Source organism: Oncorhynchus gorbuscha, linkage group LG13 (genome assembly GCF_021184085.1).
Source record: "Oncorhynchus gorbuscha isolate QuinsamMale2020 ecotype Even-year linkage group LG13, OgorEven_v1.0, whole genome shotgun sequence".
Lineage (NCBI taxonomy): Eukaryota > Metazoa > Chordata > Actinopteri > Salmoniformes > Salmonidae > Oncorhynchus > Oncorhynchus gorbuscha.
The window spans coordinates 49,487,445-49,505,554 of NC_060185.1; the positions used below are offsets into that span (position 1 = coordinate 49,487,445).

Consider the following 18,110-nt stretch of genomic DNA (forward strand, 5'->3'; position numbering starts at 1 on the left):
ATAGAAATAGAATATAGGCACTAGAAGTGTTCTGTGTCAAACGTATTAGCGATCCTACGACCGTTCTATGCATCACATTTCTATTTGCAGCGTCCTGCGACGTAAAGTGTCCTGAACATGCCCCCCCCCGTCACTAGTTACCCCAGCCACAAAGTAATAAAACATGTCTATTTCAACCATTTGTCTTCTTCAAATCTGATGTTAAACCTAACCTTAACCACCACACCTTATGCCTAACCTTAAATTAGGACCAACAATATAATTTTGGTTTCAATGTTTTCGACCTATCTTTGTGGCTGTGGTAACTAGTGGAAAATCCATGCCCCTGGATATGCGATGACGTATGGACAACAAACAGTTGGACTCGAGTAAGCTAACGTTACGTTAGCTAGCACAAGGACGAGGAGAGAAAACAGCTTCTTTGCATTCAAGCGCTTCTCGGGGAACGTCAATAAGCGGCATGTCTTTGTTTTAAAATAACAACCAAAAAGGAGATTATTGTTCAACAGTTAAATCATTTGGGTACGAGAACGAAACATGCTCCGGACTATGACGCTTGTTTTTCTTCTTACCTAGTCGAGGATTGTGATGCGAGGTGCTCTGGTGAGACCGCGAACGACATTCGGAAATTATTTTTCTTGAGCTAGAATGATTGACTCAAAAACAAAGCATTTGGGTTTACCGAAAGGTGCATAAAACTACACCGGTCTAGATGTCATTGTCGGGCAACTACTTTAGCTAGCTTCATGCACATGAAATAGTATTTTGCTAACGTAATGGAGGCACCGTGGGTACAGTTTTAGCTAGCTGGTCACCCAAAATATAGCTATAACGTTAGCTAGCTTCCACATCCACTTTTAGAGTGTGCTGACCAACAAAATACAGAATACTGTAACATAAAACGGCTATCCATACACTTTGTTGATATCTATCGTGGTTACCTAGCGTTAAATTAGCTAGCCAAACAAGTATAAACTAGATTGAGACTAGCAGCAGAATACATTGTTTCTCGGTTAGGAGGATTTGTCACGGTCGTTTGACACGAGGGGTTGCCTTTATCTCTGGATAATTTCACAACAATTTACCGTTCATGGACATGTGATATGGTCAATTTATCAAAGTTTTTCTGAAATTACAATTTCAGGCTATAAATATTCTGAACTGCAGGCACCCATCACGTGTCAAACCAGTCAAATTTGTTTGCTTGAAAGTTGTCAATAATGTGCGACATTATCTCTTGAAATAGTTCTGTGTGGGCACAAATAGCTGTTTTGTCAATCAATTACGTTAACACTCAAAAAGCACTTATATTGTCATTGACAAAGTTGTAAACATTCTTGATGAAAGCATTTATTTATAGACAAATTATGTTAGCTATTGAAGGATCAAAGACCAACAGTCAAAGGTTAGACTGACATCTACTCAAAGGCATCACTTTAAATATCTTGTGTCAAGTATAGAGTTCTCGAATCCAGTCAATTGCCAACACTGTCTTCCTGGAAATGAAAATATGAATGTCGAGGAGCAAGCTCTGGATTTGTGCAATGTCAAAATGAAGAATAATGTTGGTGACAATACTACCAATAACTCGGAAGAGATCATTCCCCGGCTTTCGGAACTAATGGATGGAGATTTGTGTAAACAAGGCATTGGCAACGAAGCCGCCAACACGTCCTCTCTAGCTAAGCTCACAGACAACCCGCGAAGGGAGGACAACCACCGGTCAAAAGAGACACTAGAAATCGACGAAGTGAATGGGAATAAGAACAACAGCGTCCCAGATACCTCTGCAATAGTCAGTTCTGACTTTGACGTTTATCATGACGACCAACGCCAAGATGAGAGTATCAAGGATACAACACCATTGTCCCTCATGTTTGCTATTGAGGAAGGGGATGATGGTGGGGATATGGACATTGGTGTGGATTTGAGTCTGGATGAAAGTGGCATGTTGGAGTCAGAACCTACAGACCAGGGACCATCCCTAGCAGAGGAGGCATCCTCAAGCAGTACCAATCCAGATTCATCAACTCCAGACGCTGTCACCGACAAGGAACCTGAGAAACCCTCAGAACAGGAGGACTCGCCACCTGTCACTGCCCCAGGAGAGGTCCTCTCTCCAGCCCTGGATGAGGGGGAGGATAAACACAAAAATGGCAAGAGGGTGACTTTTCCTTCAGATGAGGATATTGTCTCTGGAGCAGTGGAGCCCAAGGACCCTTGGAGACATGGTAATTTCTAACACTGTTTTCTAAGCTATATCTGCTTATGTTACTCATATATGTTTAGGCCTTGTATGTGTGGCGTCCTTAGCCTTGCTGTGACCTCAAGCTGGGGATGCCATACAGTGCAGTCTGGTGCTCTTGAACTCTGACTGGCAAAGAGGAACACTGTCACGGTGTACCTTTCTGTTGTCCCTGGCCTAATAGAGGGTTTTGACGCTCACTAGACTTTGCACTTTTAATGTTGGATTGTAGGGTTGGCGTGATACTCTGAAACATGAAGCGGATATAATTTATTGATGAAAACAGTCTTAATGTTAATAACAAACAGCATTATGTCGTCACCTAGAGTTACATTTGTTTATTTTGCAAGCTATAGCACCCACAATTTGACAAAGTAGTTGTTTATAGGGCCAAGGAGTTCAGTCTAATTTGGTGTTTTCTTCTGCCTTCCATAGCAACCATTAGACCCTAATCTGCAGTCACACCATTGTCAAGTTCATCCTCAGGCAATACATTTCAAGTAATTTAGTAGACGCTCTTGTCCAGAGCAACTTACGGTAGTGATTTGGGCCTATACTAGGGCTATACAATACCTAGGATTTATATAAATCTATCAGACTCCCTTGTCAAAATGAAGAATTTAATCATCTTACACAGATGGCTTGACATATGAGAATACAAGGTGGATAATGGTTCCACATGGGCTTCTCCACCAGCTCAAAATGAAATGAGTTCCCTTAGACGTCTCTGTGTGTCTTCCTCATGAGTCAGACCAGGCACTCCTTAAATGCATGCCGTTTTAGTAGTGAGCACTGTTTATTTAGGGAAAACGCCTCAGTATTAGCCTGTGTTGTTGTATGTGGCTTGTAGTGATATTCCTTACATCTGCTTGGTGGATAGAGGTGTATTAATTCTGAATGGACAATTTTTCTTTCTGTTTTGCATACAGAACAAGTCAAGTGTTTGTATGCCTGTGGGCTTATTTTTATAAGGATGCTGCTGTTTCTCTTGATTGAACATTTCCTGTAGGCACCCCAAGCACTTGCAGACTAGGTTCTTTAATGTAGGAGGGTCAGGTGTGGGTGGGGAGATTTCAGGGGATGCAAAAAAAGCAGCAAGGTTGACATACATTTTCAATCTCAATGTTCAATTGACTTGAATTGATCTGGATAGCTTCATAGTACTTTAACACCAAAACAAACCTACTCAGACAGTTGTGTCCAATGAGGGCCAAGTGGGTGACCTTAACCATGTCACTAACTGAACACAGTTCAGTTTGTTTTACATGAGTTCCCAGATAGGAATAGAAATACCCTAATTCGTGCAATTAGATTTCACATCAAAACAGGAATTATCTCGATGGGTTTACTCATGGGAAAAATCCATGGTGACGTCCCCCCCCGTTACATCACGGCAGTTCTTGAGGTTACGGACATGGCCTCCAAGAAGTTATCAGTTTCAAAGATCCAGTGGCCGGAGAGGGAGGGTGCCAGGGACATCACATGATTCAAGATAACATTCTGCCATCTAGGGTAGATGCATGACTGATATCTTGATTAGTGTGTGCATTCCTATATTTCTGTCAATACAATACCATCAGTCATGTCAGATACACTGCCAACAGTAAATAGGACAAAATGGTGGTAGGGCTGGGCGATATGGACAAAATATCACACCATGATGTCTTTGACATTTATGATGGTATTTTATGTTTTTTAATAATAGTTGTAAATATGCTTTATGTGTAGTTCATGACTCTAGGTGGGCAACACATCTTAAGTGATTTCAATGGGCCTTTCTCCATTTATAGTGTTCAAGCCTACTCCAAGCAAAAATCATTTTCATCAATATCTGCATTTCCTGCGCTTTAATGATCATTTCCACTTTGTGCCACAAAGTATGATATGGGCAAACAATATAGGCTTAGTTAATTGGTGAACTATTGGAATCATGGAAATATAATAATTATTCTGATTCTATAGTGTTCGGTTCTAAATAAGCAGAGTAACACTCACGGACGACGAGTAAAGCTCAAACCAAGTTTATTCACCCACTGGACCATGCAGCTGCATAAGACAGACATATTTACACAAGCACTGGTATTTAAACTTTCCTCCTATGCGGAGTCTCCTCACAAATCTGGCCAGCCAATTACATATCTGTTGCTAGACAGGACTTTAGCGATGCCTGTTCTTTCTCACTTCATCTGACCTCTGCCTAAATTCCTCACTCTTCCCAAACTCACGGCTGTCCTGTTGACTTGTACCATACTGTGGCCCTTCTCCTTTCCATAGGATGTCTGACAATAACATGTTCTGACAATGTAAATGTTCTCCATTTCCATCTCCCACAGTAACATGAATAAGGATATTTCAAGTTTAGAAGTCAGAACCCATCAATAGTTAGAATATAGTGGTCAGCATCTTGGAATAAACCCGGGAGGAATTATTGACAGGGTAAGAACGAATGTCTTGGTCAGTGTTTCCATGTGACCCTAATTGTTACATGACATGTTTTCTAACTTTGTGTAGTTAGCTAACATGCTTCGCCTAATCCTCTCTAAGATAATATACCGTTGTACAACCATGCTTATCTAGGCCTACACCAGCGCTGGTACCAGACATTATTAGTTAGCTGCGTTTGCTCTGACTCTTGGAACATTTAGCAATCTAGCAAGCCAGCTAACTGGTTAGCATTAGTGGCTATCACTATTTTTAGCAACACCTTGCAAAGAAAAGACAAACGCGCAGATAGTTTGCAGACCATAAGATACACAAACGTAATAGTGTATAGCAGTGGTTCCCAAACCTTTCATCGTCCTGTACCCCTTTCAACATTCAACCTCCAGCTGCATACCCCCTCTAGCACCAGGGTCAGCGCACTCTCAAATGTTGTTTTTTGACAATATTTATTAAACACTAGAATGAGTGTGAGTATTTTTTTTCTCTGGAAAGTTCCTCCGTAATTGCGCACCCAGCTCACTCGGATGCTTCACTATATCACATTTGACATTGTCCGTAAGCTTGAGTTCATTTGCACACAACAAATAATACATTGATGGAAAGACCTGTGTATTGTCCTTGTTAATGCAGGCAGAGAAGAGCTCCAACTTCTTAATCATAGCCCCAATTTTGTCCCGCATATTGAATATAGTTGCGGAGAGTCCCTGTAATCCTAGATTCTGATCATTCAGGCAAGAAAAAACATCACCCAGATAGGCCAGTCATGTGAGAAACTCGTTATCATGCAAACAGTCGGACAAGTGAAAATGATGGTCAGTAAAGAGCACTTTAAGCTCGTCTCTCAATTAAAAAAAAAATGTGTCAATATTTTGCCCCTTGATAACCAGCGCACTTTTCTGTATGTTGTAAAAGTGTTACATGGTCGCTGCCCATATTATTGCATAATGCAGAAAATACACGAGTTCAGATTTCTTGCTTTAACAAAGTTAACAATTTTTTCACTGTAGTGTCCAAAACGTCTTTCAAGCCGCCAGGCATTCCCTTGGCAGCAAGAGCCTCTCGGTAGATGCTGCAGTATACCCAAGTGGCGTCGGGAGCAACTGCTTGCACGTGTGTTACTATTCCACTATGTCTCCCTGTCATGGCTTTTGCTCCGTCAGTACAGATACCAACGCATCTTGACCACCAAAGTCCATTTGATGTCACAAATCTGTTCAGTACTTTAAAAATATATTCTTCTGTTGTCCTTGTTTGCAGAAGAGGATGTCTTCCTGAATTGACTCCACATAAATGTAACGGACATGTGCCAGGCCCCGCCATGTCTGTTGACTCATCCAGCTTTAACAAATATAATTCACTGGCTTGTATGCGAAGCAGGAATTATTTCAAAACATTTCCTGTCATGTCACTGATGCGTCGTGAAACAGTGTTGTTTGATGAAGGCATTGCCTCTCTAGCTTTTTTGACCTTTTCCCCCAGCATTGTCCCAGCCTTATCTGCAGTAGCAGGAAGAATTAAGTCCTCCACGATAATATGGAGCTTGCCTGTCCTAGCCACTCGGTAGCTCACCATATAAGACACTTCTAGCCCCTTCTTATTAATGTATGTTGCTTTTATACATGTCTTACTACTCGAAAGTTGTATTAATTCTCGCTTTTCAAATGGGCATATTTCCTTTCAAAATGTCGTGAGAGAGTAACGGTCAATGTGATTGGATGTTTATTGTTTGACTAGGCTACCTTAACTGTATTTGACATTGTTGTTATTTTGCTGAATACTAAATGGTTTAATTTTATTTTTGGCAGTGAAACGAGGCTAAAAAACCTCACTCAAATGTATAGCCCCGTTGGAAAATCTAAATGGACGGTTTGAAAATGTGAATCACAGTTTTATTTGGTGTACCTGCGACGGCATTTCCTACCCAGCATGGGAATAGCCGGTGTTTCCTTGTGGAAAGTAGCACGCCACCAACATTGTTGCATGTTTATTTTTTCATTTAACTTTTTTTTATTTAACAAGGCAAGTCAGTTAAGAACAAATTCTTATTTACAATGACTGCCAAACCCTGACAACGCTGGGCCAATTGTGTGCCACCCTGTGGGACTCCCAATCACGGCCGGCCAATTCGAACCAGTGTGTTTGTAGTGACGCCTCTAGCACTGAGACGCAGTGCCTTAGACGGCTGTGCCACTCGGGAGCCCGTCGGTCTGACCATGCAGAGGGAACTGTAAGAAAGTGATCGTTACTCCGTTGTCGAAGAGGGCTTGGTGTGGTTAGTGGCATGCAACAGAGGGGGAGAGATGACTGAACTAGCAAATGGCGTAAACTATAGAAACTTACATTACACGCCAGAGCTGTGTATCACATTTAACAAAACAAACATTGAAATACCGTTATAAAAGGTAAAGTAAATACTCAAAGCTGCCAGTGCATCAATACCTGTATAGAGTCAAATACGGTATACCACCCAGCCCTAAGTGGTAGATATTTCGGGCCAATGTTAAATGAGTTTTAATCATGATGATAACCCATCTATCGTAAGTGCTGCAGAAGACTGAGCGATATTGTCTACTGATGTTTTACTCCCTCAACACGTTCATAATTTCCATTTTCACCATCTGAAACATCCAGATCTAGACATCCCAGGAAGTTTGAGGCATGGGCCTAGTATTCATAACAAGCGTGCAGTGTCCTCGATCCCCATCCAATATCCTTGTCTGTCATTTGTCTTTCCTTCCTCTTCTTTGATATTGCATGAAGGAGTAGGCCTAGCCTAGATCTCTCTGTCTCTGTGCGTTTCTTGGTTCAGCTGTCTTTCCCAGGGTCATGTTCACTCATGGAGAAGTGTCTTGAGCGGGTGTGATGGGCAGTGACTGATCCAACCGTGGCCCAGGAAATGAAACGTATCTCCACCCCCCCCCCGAGCCTCTTCATGGTTCACTTGGACTCGATCATCGTCACCATGGCTCCGGCCTGGAGACTTTCTTAACTCGCATGTCTAGGATCTGCTCTTCACTGCCCAAACCTCATCTAAGCAGTCAGGAGGAACAAACTTGGCCTCAAGTGCTTAGTGCTGCTCTCTCCACCTGGAGCAGACCCAGAGACTGACATGTTCAGAATGATCATAGTTTATGTGGCTTCTAGGATACAAGATGCCTTACGAGAGGGTGTCTTGTTTAGTTTCTGCAGCGCTTGTGGATAGATGTAGGTAGATGTCACGATGTAGTTTGCCATTGAAATTAGAGGTCGACCGATTAATCAGGACATGGTAAAAAAAAAAAAAAATACATTTTTTTTTTTACAACTTTATTTAACTCGGCAAGTCAGTTAAGAACACATTCTTATTTTCAATGACGGCCTTGGAACGGTGGGTTAACTGCAGTGGTGGGCCGTCAGGGTCAGCAAAGCCTTCTCTGCTGGCCTAAACATCATCAGAATATACTTTTAAAAATATATATATTTTCCCACAAATATATATAAAATTATTCCCCAGAGAGTACTCTTCATTTCATAGCTTTCCTCTTGATTGCACTGCTTCCAGCCCCAGGTTGAGATTTGGAGGGCTGGTCTTTGTTAGATCTTTTATCCAATCATATTCAGCCATCATGTGTTGCCAGGGGTCTAAAATCTGCCCTCAGGCCTTCAGAATCAACAGTGCTGGCGCTTGTAGTTTAAAGTGAATGGAAATGAAAATTTAGTGTCAACCAATCAGCTTTAGAGTTGGCTATTGTACGCCTGCTGGCTGGCTCCAGTGTTACACAGGAGTCAGCTAGCAGGCGTAGTGCGTGCACGTCTTTTGATTGGATTACCAATATTGAGAGGCAGGTCCTATATGGGCAGGTATATGCAGAACCTCAGAACTAGGAAACTGAATTTGATAAACAAATGAATTTGCGTACTACTAAGCTGTTTTTTTCAACCCACAATGGCGGAAGGAGGAGAAGATATCGATTTGGTCGAGGATATAATTATAACGCCATTCTCAAGACGAACTTTTCAAGAAAAGTTAGACATTGTAAGGAGAGGTCGCCCGACGCTGCAAAGCCTGTCACAGGTGGGAAAGGGGTTCGTTTGCCACTTTCAAAGTTCCAACTACGAGCGCTATTAATGGCTCACAGGCTCCGAGAAGCACTGCAATCTGTACTGCTGGGAATGCCTATTATTACAATTGAGCGAGAGAGGCACAGGTTCAGTCAAATCTATGATGACACAGCCCGCATCTCAAGTTCGCCCATGCTACTGGACAGACTCGGCTTTCAGCATTATCCTCCATGTCGATAGAAAAGGACTTATTGGTGGAACTAAAACGCACAGATAGACTGTACAACAGTGTCATTGAAGTCTTCTTGAGGAAAGAAAGGAGGATGGATTTTGTGTTCAAATAGTCAGTCTTTGGTTAGTAGGCATACAATGCATTTAATTTTTTATTAAATGTGTATGTATGTTTCGCATTTTATTTCGTTAATTTTAAATAGCCTATATATTAACAAAATAAAATGGCCAATAGCCTATGCTGCAAATGATTTGTTTTCTTTATTTTATTTTCAGTGAATAGTTGTCTTTATCATCACTGTGAAACTGCTTTGGGTGCGACGCAGCGCCTGGTTATACTGCATTTCTGTCTAAATGTATAGTGTCCAGAGCCATAGCATCATAATGATGGTAATAAGAGGTGGATTAATTCTGTGGGACTGTGTAGGACCTCACTGAAGGCCCAGGCCCACGGCACGCCACTGGTTAACTGCCTTGTTCAGGGGCAGAACGGGGCAGATTTTTTTTTCTCAGGGACAGATTTACACCTTGTCAGCTCGGGGATCCAATCTTGCAACCTTAGTTAACTAGTCCAACGCTCTAACCACCTACCTCTCATTGCACTCCACAAGGAGCCTGTCTGTTACACGAATGCAGTAGAAGCCAAGGTAAGTTGCTAGCTAGCATTAAACTTATCTTTTAAAAAAAACAATCAATCATAATCACTAGTTATAACTACACATGGCTGATTACATTACTCGTTTATCTACCATGTCCTGCATTGCATCGATGCAACGCAGGGGGATGATTTAATAAAAACGCATTTGCGATAAAAGCACAATCGTTGGACTACTGTACCTAACCATAAACACCAATGCCTTCCTTAAAATCATATTAAAATCTTGAAGCTAGGGGGCACTATTTTTATGTTTGGAAAAACATAAAACTGTAAAAATATTGTCTGTGAGTATAACAGAACTGATATTGCAGGCGAAACCCTGAGGAAAATCCAATCAGGAAGTGCCTCTTATTTTGAAACCCTTCTGTTCCTATGCATGCCTATCCTCCATTTTAAAGGGATATCAACCAAATTAGTTTTTCTCTGGCTTCCCTAAGGTGTCAACAGTCTTTAGACAGAGTTTCAGGCTTTTATTTTGAAAAATGAGCGTGAAAGATCACATTGCGTAAGTGGATAGGTGGGGGCTCTGAGTGAGTTTTTGCGCTACAGAGTAAAGCTGCCATTGTTCCTCCCGCTGTTATTGAAAAACCTACACACTAGGTTGATATATTATCGAATATATATTTTAAAAACTACCTGAGGAATGATTATAAAAAATGTTTGACATGTTTCTGTGGACATTATGAAGACTATTTGGAATTTCCGTCTGCGTTGTCGTGACCGCTCTTTCCTGTGTATTTCTGAACATAACGCGACAAACAAACATCGGTATTTTGGGTATAAAAATAATCTTTATGGAACAAAAGGAACATTTGTTGTGTAACTGGGAGGCTTGTGAGTGCAAACATCCGAGGATCATCAAAGGTAAACAGTTCATTTGATTGATTTTCTGATTTTCGTGACCAAGCTTCCTGATGCTAAGTGTACATAATGCTATGTTAGGCTATCGATAAACTTACACAAACTCTTTCGCTGTAAAGCATAATTTCAAAATCTGAGACGACAGGTGGATTAACAAAAGGGTAGCTGTGTTTTGCAATATTGCTCTTGTGATTTCATGAATATTAATATTTTTTAGTAATATTATTTGACTGTTCTATTCTATTCAGCGGTTGCTGACAAAAATGATCCAGCGACAGGGATGGGTAGCGTCAAGAAGTTAATGACCAAAGGCTCGTTATTATGTGTGTTATTATGTTATAATTAAGTCTATGATTTATTATTATTTTTAAACTTTTATTTAACTAGGCAAGTCAGTTAAGAACAAATTATTATTTTTAATGACGCCCTAGGAACAGTGGGTTAACTGCCTGTTCAGGGGCAGAACGACAGATTTGTACCTTGTCACCTCGGGGGTTTGAACTTGCAACCTTCTGGTTACTAGTCCTATAAATACTATATTAACTACAACCTAAAACCTCTTACCTTGGAATATTGACGTCTCATGTTAAAAGGAACCACCAACTTTCGTATGTTCTCATGTTCTGAGCATGGAACTCAAACGTTAGCTTTCTTATATGGCGCATATTGCACTTTTACTTCTCCAACACTTGTTTTTGCATTATTTAAACCAAATTGAACATGTTTCATTATTTATTTGAGGCTAAATTGATTTTTATTGATGCATTATATTAAGTTAAAATAAGTGTTCATTCGGTATTGTTGTAATTGTCATAATTACAAATAAAAATAAAAAATCGGCCGAATTAATTGGGATCTGCTTTTTAAAACATAATCATAATCGGTCAACCTCCAATTGAAATACACATCCACTGGGTGTTGTAGAGACTAGCCTCGATAATATTGAAGGGGATTTTGTAATCTGAACAAATTGATAGATGAAACTATTCCCTGCATAGTGTCACCCTGCAGTGAGATTGTACAAGGAGTCCTAGCCTCTTTTGTCCTGGAGCACTTCCCCAGTCCTGGCTGGGGATTGAATGTTGCATAATTTCCTCCAGATTCCTGAACTTCCCATCATGACTCTTAGCAGCTTTGCTTCCTCTCCTCCCTCCTTATTCCACCTCCCTTTCCCTCTCTCATCCTTCCCCTTTCCATCTCTCGTCCATCCTTTCTCCTTCTCTCGGGCATTCGTGGGAAAACCATGTGCTGACTCCTTACATCAGTGGTTCGTTCCCAACCTTTTTTGTTTACTGTACCACCAACTGAGTTTAGCTCTGCCCGGAGTACCCCTGACGTACCCCCTCAAGTGCATTAACATTTTTACCAGTAAGCCTACGGTCTCATTAATCTTCTCAACTACCCCTGTGGTTAGGCCAAGTACCCCCAGGAATCCTAGTAACCCTGGTTGGGAACCAGTGCCTTACATTATGCTGGAAGCATGTGGGCTATTGTTGGTTCTTCCATTGACGTATCATACAAATGAGATTAGTTGATATTTGTAAATATTCTGATTCTGTTAGCTACACTGTGTTTTGTTATAAGTGAAAGCAATTTTCCCCTGAAGAAAATAATAAATCGAATGCTGGATCTCATGTCAAAACAAAGAAGGCCCACTTGGAAATTGGCACCGGTAATGAACTGACCCTTGAAGTCTGATTATCCTCTTTAGTGACGTTAGGCTATGTGATGTGCCTCTGGACCAGAGTTGGACCTGACAGGCCTAAACGCTTTGTTGTTGAGCCTGGGCCAACGCTTTTACTTGGCTGAAGTTTGTAGTGTGTTTTGTGTACTGTTTGTACTGTCTGTCCTGCTCTGCCCCTGCAGCTTGAGGTCATGACATGAACCCTGCCCTTTTAACTGTGTCTGTCTGAACTTCAGTCATGGATATTGGGACTGTAGCGAGTCTGCTCAGAGTCCACCATTTTGACCAGCGTGTTTACACGGGGGAGCTGCTCTCCTCCACTTATGAAAACAACATACCTCTAGGTAGAGGTCGACCAATTAATCGGAATGGCCTATTAATAAGGGCCGATTTCAAGTTTTTATAACAATCGGAAATCTGTATTTATGGACACCGATTTGGCCTATTTATTTATTATTTATTTTTTTACACCTTTACTTAACTAGGCCGTTAAGAACACGTTCTAATTTTCAATGACGGCCTAGGAACGGTGGGTTAACTGCCTTGTTCTATATGCAAGCCGCCTGGCTCGTTGCGAGCTAATTTGCTAGAAATTTACGTAATTATGACATAACATTGAAGGTTGTACAATGTAACATGAATATTTAGACTTAGGGTTGCCACCCGTTAGATAAAATACTGAACGGTTCCGTATTTATAATAAACATTGTTTTCAAAATTATAGTTTCCGGATTCGACCATATTAATGACCGAAGGCTCGTATTTCTGTGTGTTATGTTATAATTAAATCTATGATTTTATATTTGATAGAGCAGTCCGACTGAGCGGTGGTGGGCAGCAGCAGGCTCGTAAGCCTTCATTCAAACAGCACTTTCGTGCGTTTTGCCAGCAGCTCTTCCCTGTGCTTCAAGCATTGCGCTGTTTATGACTTCAAGCCTATCAACTCCCGAGATTAGGCTGGTTTAACCGATGTGAGATGGCTAGCTAGTTAGCGGGGTGCGCGCTAATAGCGTTTCAATTGGTGACGTCACTCGCGCTGAGACTTGGAGTAGTTGTTCCCCTTGCTCTGCAAGGGATAACGATGCTTCGAGGGTGGCTTTTGTGGAGTGATGGGTAACGATGCTTCGAGGGTGGCTGTTGTTGATGTGTTCCTGGAAAAAAAATGGCAGATTAATTGGTATCATCTTTTTTGGACCTCCAATAATCGGTATCGGCGTTGAAAAATCATAATCAATCGACCTCCACCTTTAGGAGTTTGCAGTGTTTAACATTGTTATTGTCCCAAAAACTGTATTCTTCAGCCACCTCCATCCTTCATTATTTTTTACCTATTACATTTTTTTGTTGTTGCCTGAGATTCTATCTTCCCACAAATCGCCCTTATCTGTTTTAAACAGTGCTGGCCGGCGCTCGTCACAAAATGCCTGCTCACTTATAAATAGACAAGGCCCTGCGGAGAGCCAGTTCAGTTGTACTGTTTTAAGCCCATGATATCACAATCCCTCTGTGCCTGACAATGCCTCAGCTACAGCGTTGAGGCTCAGTGGCATCACAATTACCTTGAAGCCGTCTTTTAAATTGAAATGTCTCTTGTCACCACAATTACAGATCAACAAGTCACTAAGATGGAAGAAAATATTTATCTTGCCTCCTCAGGAGGAGGTGGCTCTTTATGACCTGTTATAATGAACTTAATTCACTTATAACGGATGTTATGAACTTTACATTTATGTTAAATGCAACAGTTTTGCCTGCATCTGAAGGTGAAATCTTCCCATATGGGCACTTTCTCACTCAGGCAGTGAGAGAAACAGAAGTTTGTCCATTTCCCTCGCATTAGTCTCTCCGTTAAGTGCCCTCTGTTAATTATTGACCAGCAGGCTAGCTCTGAATTAGCACGGAATCGTTTCATAATCACATTCCATGTGATTCTGGAGCACTTGATTCCCTGCTATTGCTAGATTCACATCGCTACCAAATCCAGGACTGCTGACTTCTCAGGCCCCCCTCCAACTTTCTCCCTCCTGAGGCGTCATTGTGGTTGTGTTGGTTTCTTCTAGACAGCCTGGCCTGGACATTCTGTTCTTGTTTCTCACAGTCATGTGTCCCTGAATGAGTGAGTGGGGCCAGACGTGGTCCAGGGGGAAAAGCAGCACTCCAAGATGGTCAGTCAGCTGCTGGCCTTGGATCAGCCCAAGGATGTCAGCCCAGGTGTGTGTGTGTGTGTGTGGAGGGGGGGGATAGCCACAATGTTTTTTCAATACACGCAATACCGTTAACAATTTAATCCATTTTTATATTTGTTGCTTCTTTTTAAGTAAATACCTTCAGTTTACTTGTGCAATACGATTAAGCAGATCGTGTTCATTTCACCTTATGTCACATTATTTTACGTTATGAAGCTTTACCATATTTTGTAAATGGCACAATGGGATAAAGTGGGAGCATATGAGTCCAGTTGTTTATTGAAGGGTTGCGTTTTATATTGAAAGCCAACCATGCATTTTTTTTCTTCAATTGAGTGATCAGGGACGTGCAACTGTAGTTTTCCTTCACAGAAAATGCATTATCGAAACACATTCGCCAGAAAATAGCTTAGTTTTCATCAGATGACAGCAGAAGTGCAATGAGTTTACAATGGAAAACAAATATATTTTCCGCAGACCACGCGTAACCACGCCAGCCCAGGACTTCCACTTCCGGCTTCTTCACTTGCAGCCTTTTCTGAGACCAGCCACCCAGACAGCTGATGAAACTGTGGGTTTGCACAACCAAATTGTTTCTGACAGTTTGTGCAAAAATTGTCTCCGGAAAGCTCATCTGTGTGCTCGTCACCCTCACCAGGGTCTTGACCTGACTGCCATTCGGTGTCGTAACCGCCTTCAGTGGGCAAAAGCTCACCTTTGAGGGCCACGGGTGAACGGTTTGTTGTGAGCAGAGTGCCCCATAGTGGCGGTGGGGTTACTGTATAGGCAGTCATAAGCTACGGCCAATGAACACACTTGCATTTCATCAATGGTAATTTGAAAGCACAGAGATACCATGACGAGATCCTAAGGCCCATTGTCGTGCCACCATTACCTCATGTTTCAGCATAATAATGCACGGCCCCATGTTGCAAGGATCTGTACACAATTCCTGGAAGCTGAAAATGTTCCAATTCTTCCATGGCCTGCATACTCACCAGATGTCACCCGTTGAGCATGTGTGGGATGCTCTGGATCGACGCGTATGACACTTCCAGTTCCCGCCGCTATCCAGCAACTTTGCACAGCCGTTGAAGAGGAGTGGGACAACATTCCACAGGCCACAATCAAAAGCCTGATCAACTCTATAGGAAGGAGATGTCTCGCTGCATGAGGCAAATGGGGGTCACACCAGATACTAACTGGTTTTCTTGTCCACTCCCTTACCTTAAAAAAGGTATCTGTGAACAGATGCATATCTGTATTCCCAGTCATGTGAAATCCATAGAGGCATAATTAATTTATTTCAATTGACAGATTTCTTTGTATGAACTGTAACTCAATAACATCTTAGAAATTGTTGCCTGTTGCAGCGTTTATTTTTGTTCAGTGTACAGTTCCTATTGTTTGCCTTAAAGTTAATATCGCATTTTACTGGAGAAATGTATGCTGGCTACACCAAGAAAAGTAGCTACATCGTCAGTCAGAGCGCTGTCTGCTGATGGAATGCCGTTAGTGAATTCTCATCCGAATGGAGAGGTGCAACTGAAGCACAGAGTTTCTCTGATGTCTAGCAGAAATGACAATAAGAAGCATTTTAGATCTGCGTCTACAAAACGCAGCAAGATATTTCTTATGAGGTTTGTCTTTAAAAATAATAATAATAATTTTGCTGCGTGAAAAAAAACGTAGAATTCCGCAATAACGTGACCCCTAAAGTTAACTTGCTAGTTTTCTAAGTAAATGGCAGAATTTAATAAGGTGACGGGGCATCATTGTGCTATCTTTCTGCAGTGTTTGAGAAGTCAAATCCCTTTTGCATGAGTTATTTGTATCTGGATTTCCTCTTTTCTCTGTTCTCGGCCCGTCTGCTCCTCCCCCATCGTCTTCGAGCAGAGCAGACGGGCCCGTTGCCCAATCGACTCCAGACTCCACACAGACACAGCATGTACACATGCTGCTCCAGAGCCAGTTCTTCTGTCATAAAGCATGAGTCAAAACTTTGTTCATTTGCACAATGTGTCTCGTTCACATTCACTTGTAAATGTCCTAACTCACCAAAAATTACATTAGGTTGCTCCTGCGTTTGGAAAGTATTCAGACCCTTTTTCCACATTTTGTTACGTTACAGCCTTATTCTAAAACGGATTAAAAAAAATAAAAAATAATCCTCATCAATCTACTCGCAGTACCCCATAATGACAGGTTTTTAGACATTTTTGCAAATGTATAAAAAATCATCTGAAATACCTTATCTAAATAAGTATTCAGATCCTTTGCTATGAGACTTGAAATTAAGCTCAGGTGCATCTGGTTTCCATTGATCATCCTGGATGTTTCTACAACTTGATTGGAGTCCATCTGTGGTAAATTCAATTGATTGCACAATTGATTTAGAAAGGCACACACCTGCCTATATAAGGTCCCACAGTTGACAGTGCATGTCAGAGCAAAAACCAAGCCGTAAGGTCGAAGGAATTGTCCGTAGAGCTCCGAGACAGGATTGCGTTGAGGAACTGATCTCGGGAAGGGTACCAAAAAATGTCTGCAGAATTGAATGTCTACCTAGAGCTGGCTGGCCGGCCAAACTGAGCAATTGGGGGAGAAAGGCTTTGGTCAGGGAGATGACCAAGAATCTAATGGTTACTCTGAAAGAGCTCCAGAGTTCCTCTGTGGAGATGGGAGAACCTTCCAGAAGGTCTGAGGGAAACCTGGCACCATCTCTACGGTGAAGCATGGTGGTGGCAGCATCATGCTGTGGGGATGTTTTTCAGTGGCAGGGACTGGGTGACTAGTCAGGATTGAGGTAAAGATGAACGGAGCAAAGTACAGAGAGATCCTTGATGAGAACCTGCTCAAGACCTCAGACTGGGGAAGAGATTCACCTTCCAACAGGACAACCACCAAGACAACGCAGTAGCGGCTTCGGGACAAGTCTCTGAATGTCCTTGAGTGGCCCAGCCAGAGCCCGGACTTGAACCAAATCGAACATCTCTGGAGAGACCTGAAAATAGCTATGCAGCGACGCTCCCCATCCAACCTGACAGAGCTTGGAGGATCTGCATAGAAGAATGGGAGAATACAGGTGTGCCAAGCTTGTAGCATCATACCCAAGAAGACTCAAGGCTGTAATCGCTGCCAAAGGGGCTTCAACAAAGTACTGAGTAAAGAGTCTGAATACTTATTTAAATGTTTTTTTTTTATACATTTGCAAACAATTCTAAATTTCATTATTTGGTATTGTGTGTAGATTGAGGGGGAAAAAACAATACATTTTCGAATAAGGCTGTAACATACATTTTTGGGGATAAGGTCAAGGGGTCTGAATGCTGTCCGAATGCACTGTTATGTATAACTTCATGAGTTTGATTACCTGTCTTTGTAGTTAGTTTTTAGTTTTCACCCGTTAGAATATTTCGCTAGCAGCCTCATGGATATTCGCTCTTACTTGCGTTCATTTTGTTAGCATCCAATGGGCTTTTTCCCTGTTTTATGGCGCCCCCTTCTGTACTAAACCGGTAATATCGTAAACCCTACGATGAGAGGACAATATGAAAATCTGGATAAACCCAACCCTAGTTTCTATTGTGTAAAATGTGCTTAACTACCTCAACGGCTGTTTCAGATGGATTCAGGTATCCATCCACCTATTTTTCCTCCTATGTGGAGCTGTAGGGGGCTCCCTGCTTTGTGAGATGTTTTTTTTGTCCATCCTGACCCTCCCCCAGCTGTAGGGCTGACCCCATTTAGTCGACTGGTCGG

General features: G+C 41.8%; 1 protein-coding gene across 1 annotated transcript in view; it reads left to right on the top strand.

Moving 5' to 3' along the window:
- The first annotated feature begins 352 nt into the window (after positions 1-352).
- The window catches only part of LOC123993074 (protein phosphatase 1 regulatory subunit 37-like), a 51,761-nt gene continuing 34,003 nt past the window's right edge, over positions 353-18,110 (top strand). The window contains exon 1 of the mRNA XM_046294838.1: positions 353-2,231. Coding sequence (XP_046150794.1) covers positions 1,511-2,231 — 721 coding nt within the window. The 5' untranslated portion in view covers positions 353-1,510. The remainder of the gene's footprint in view (positions 2,232-18,110) is intronic.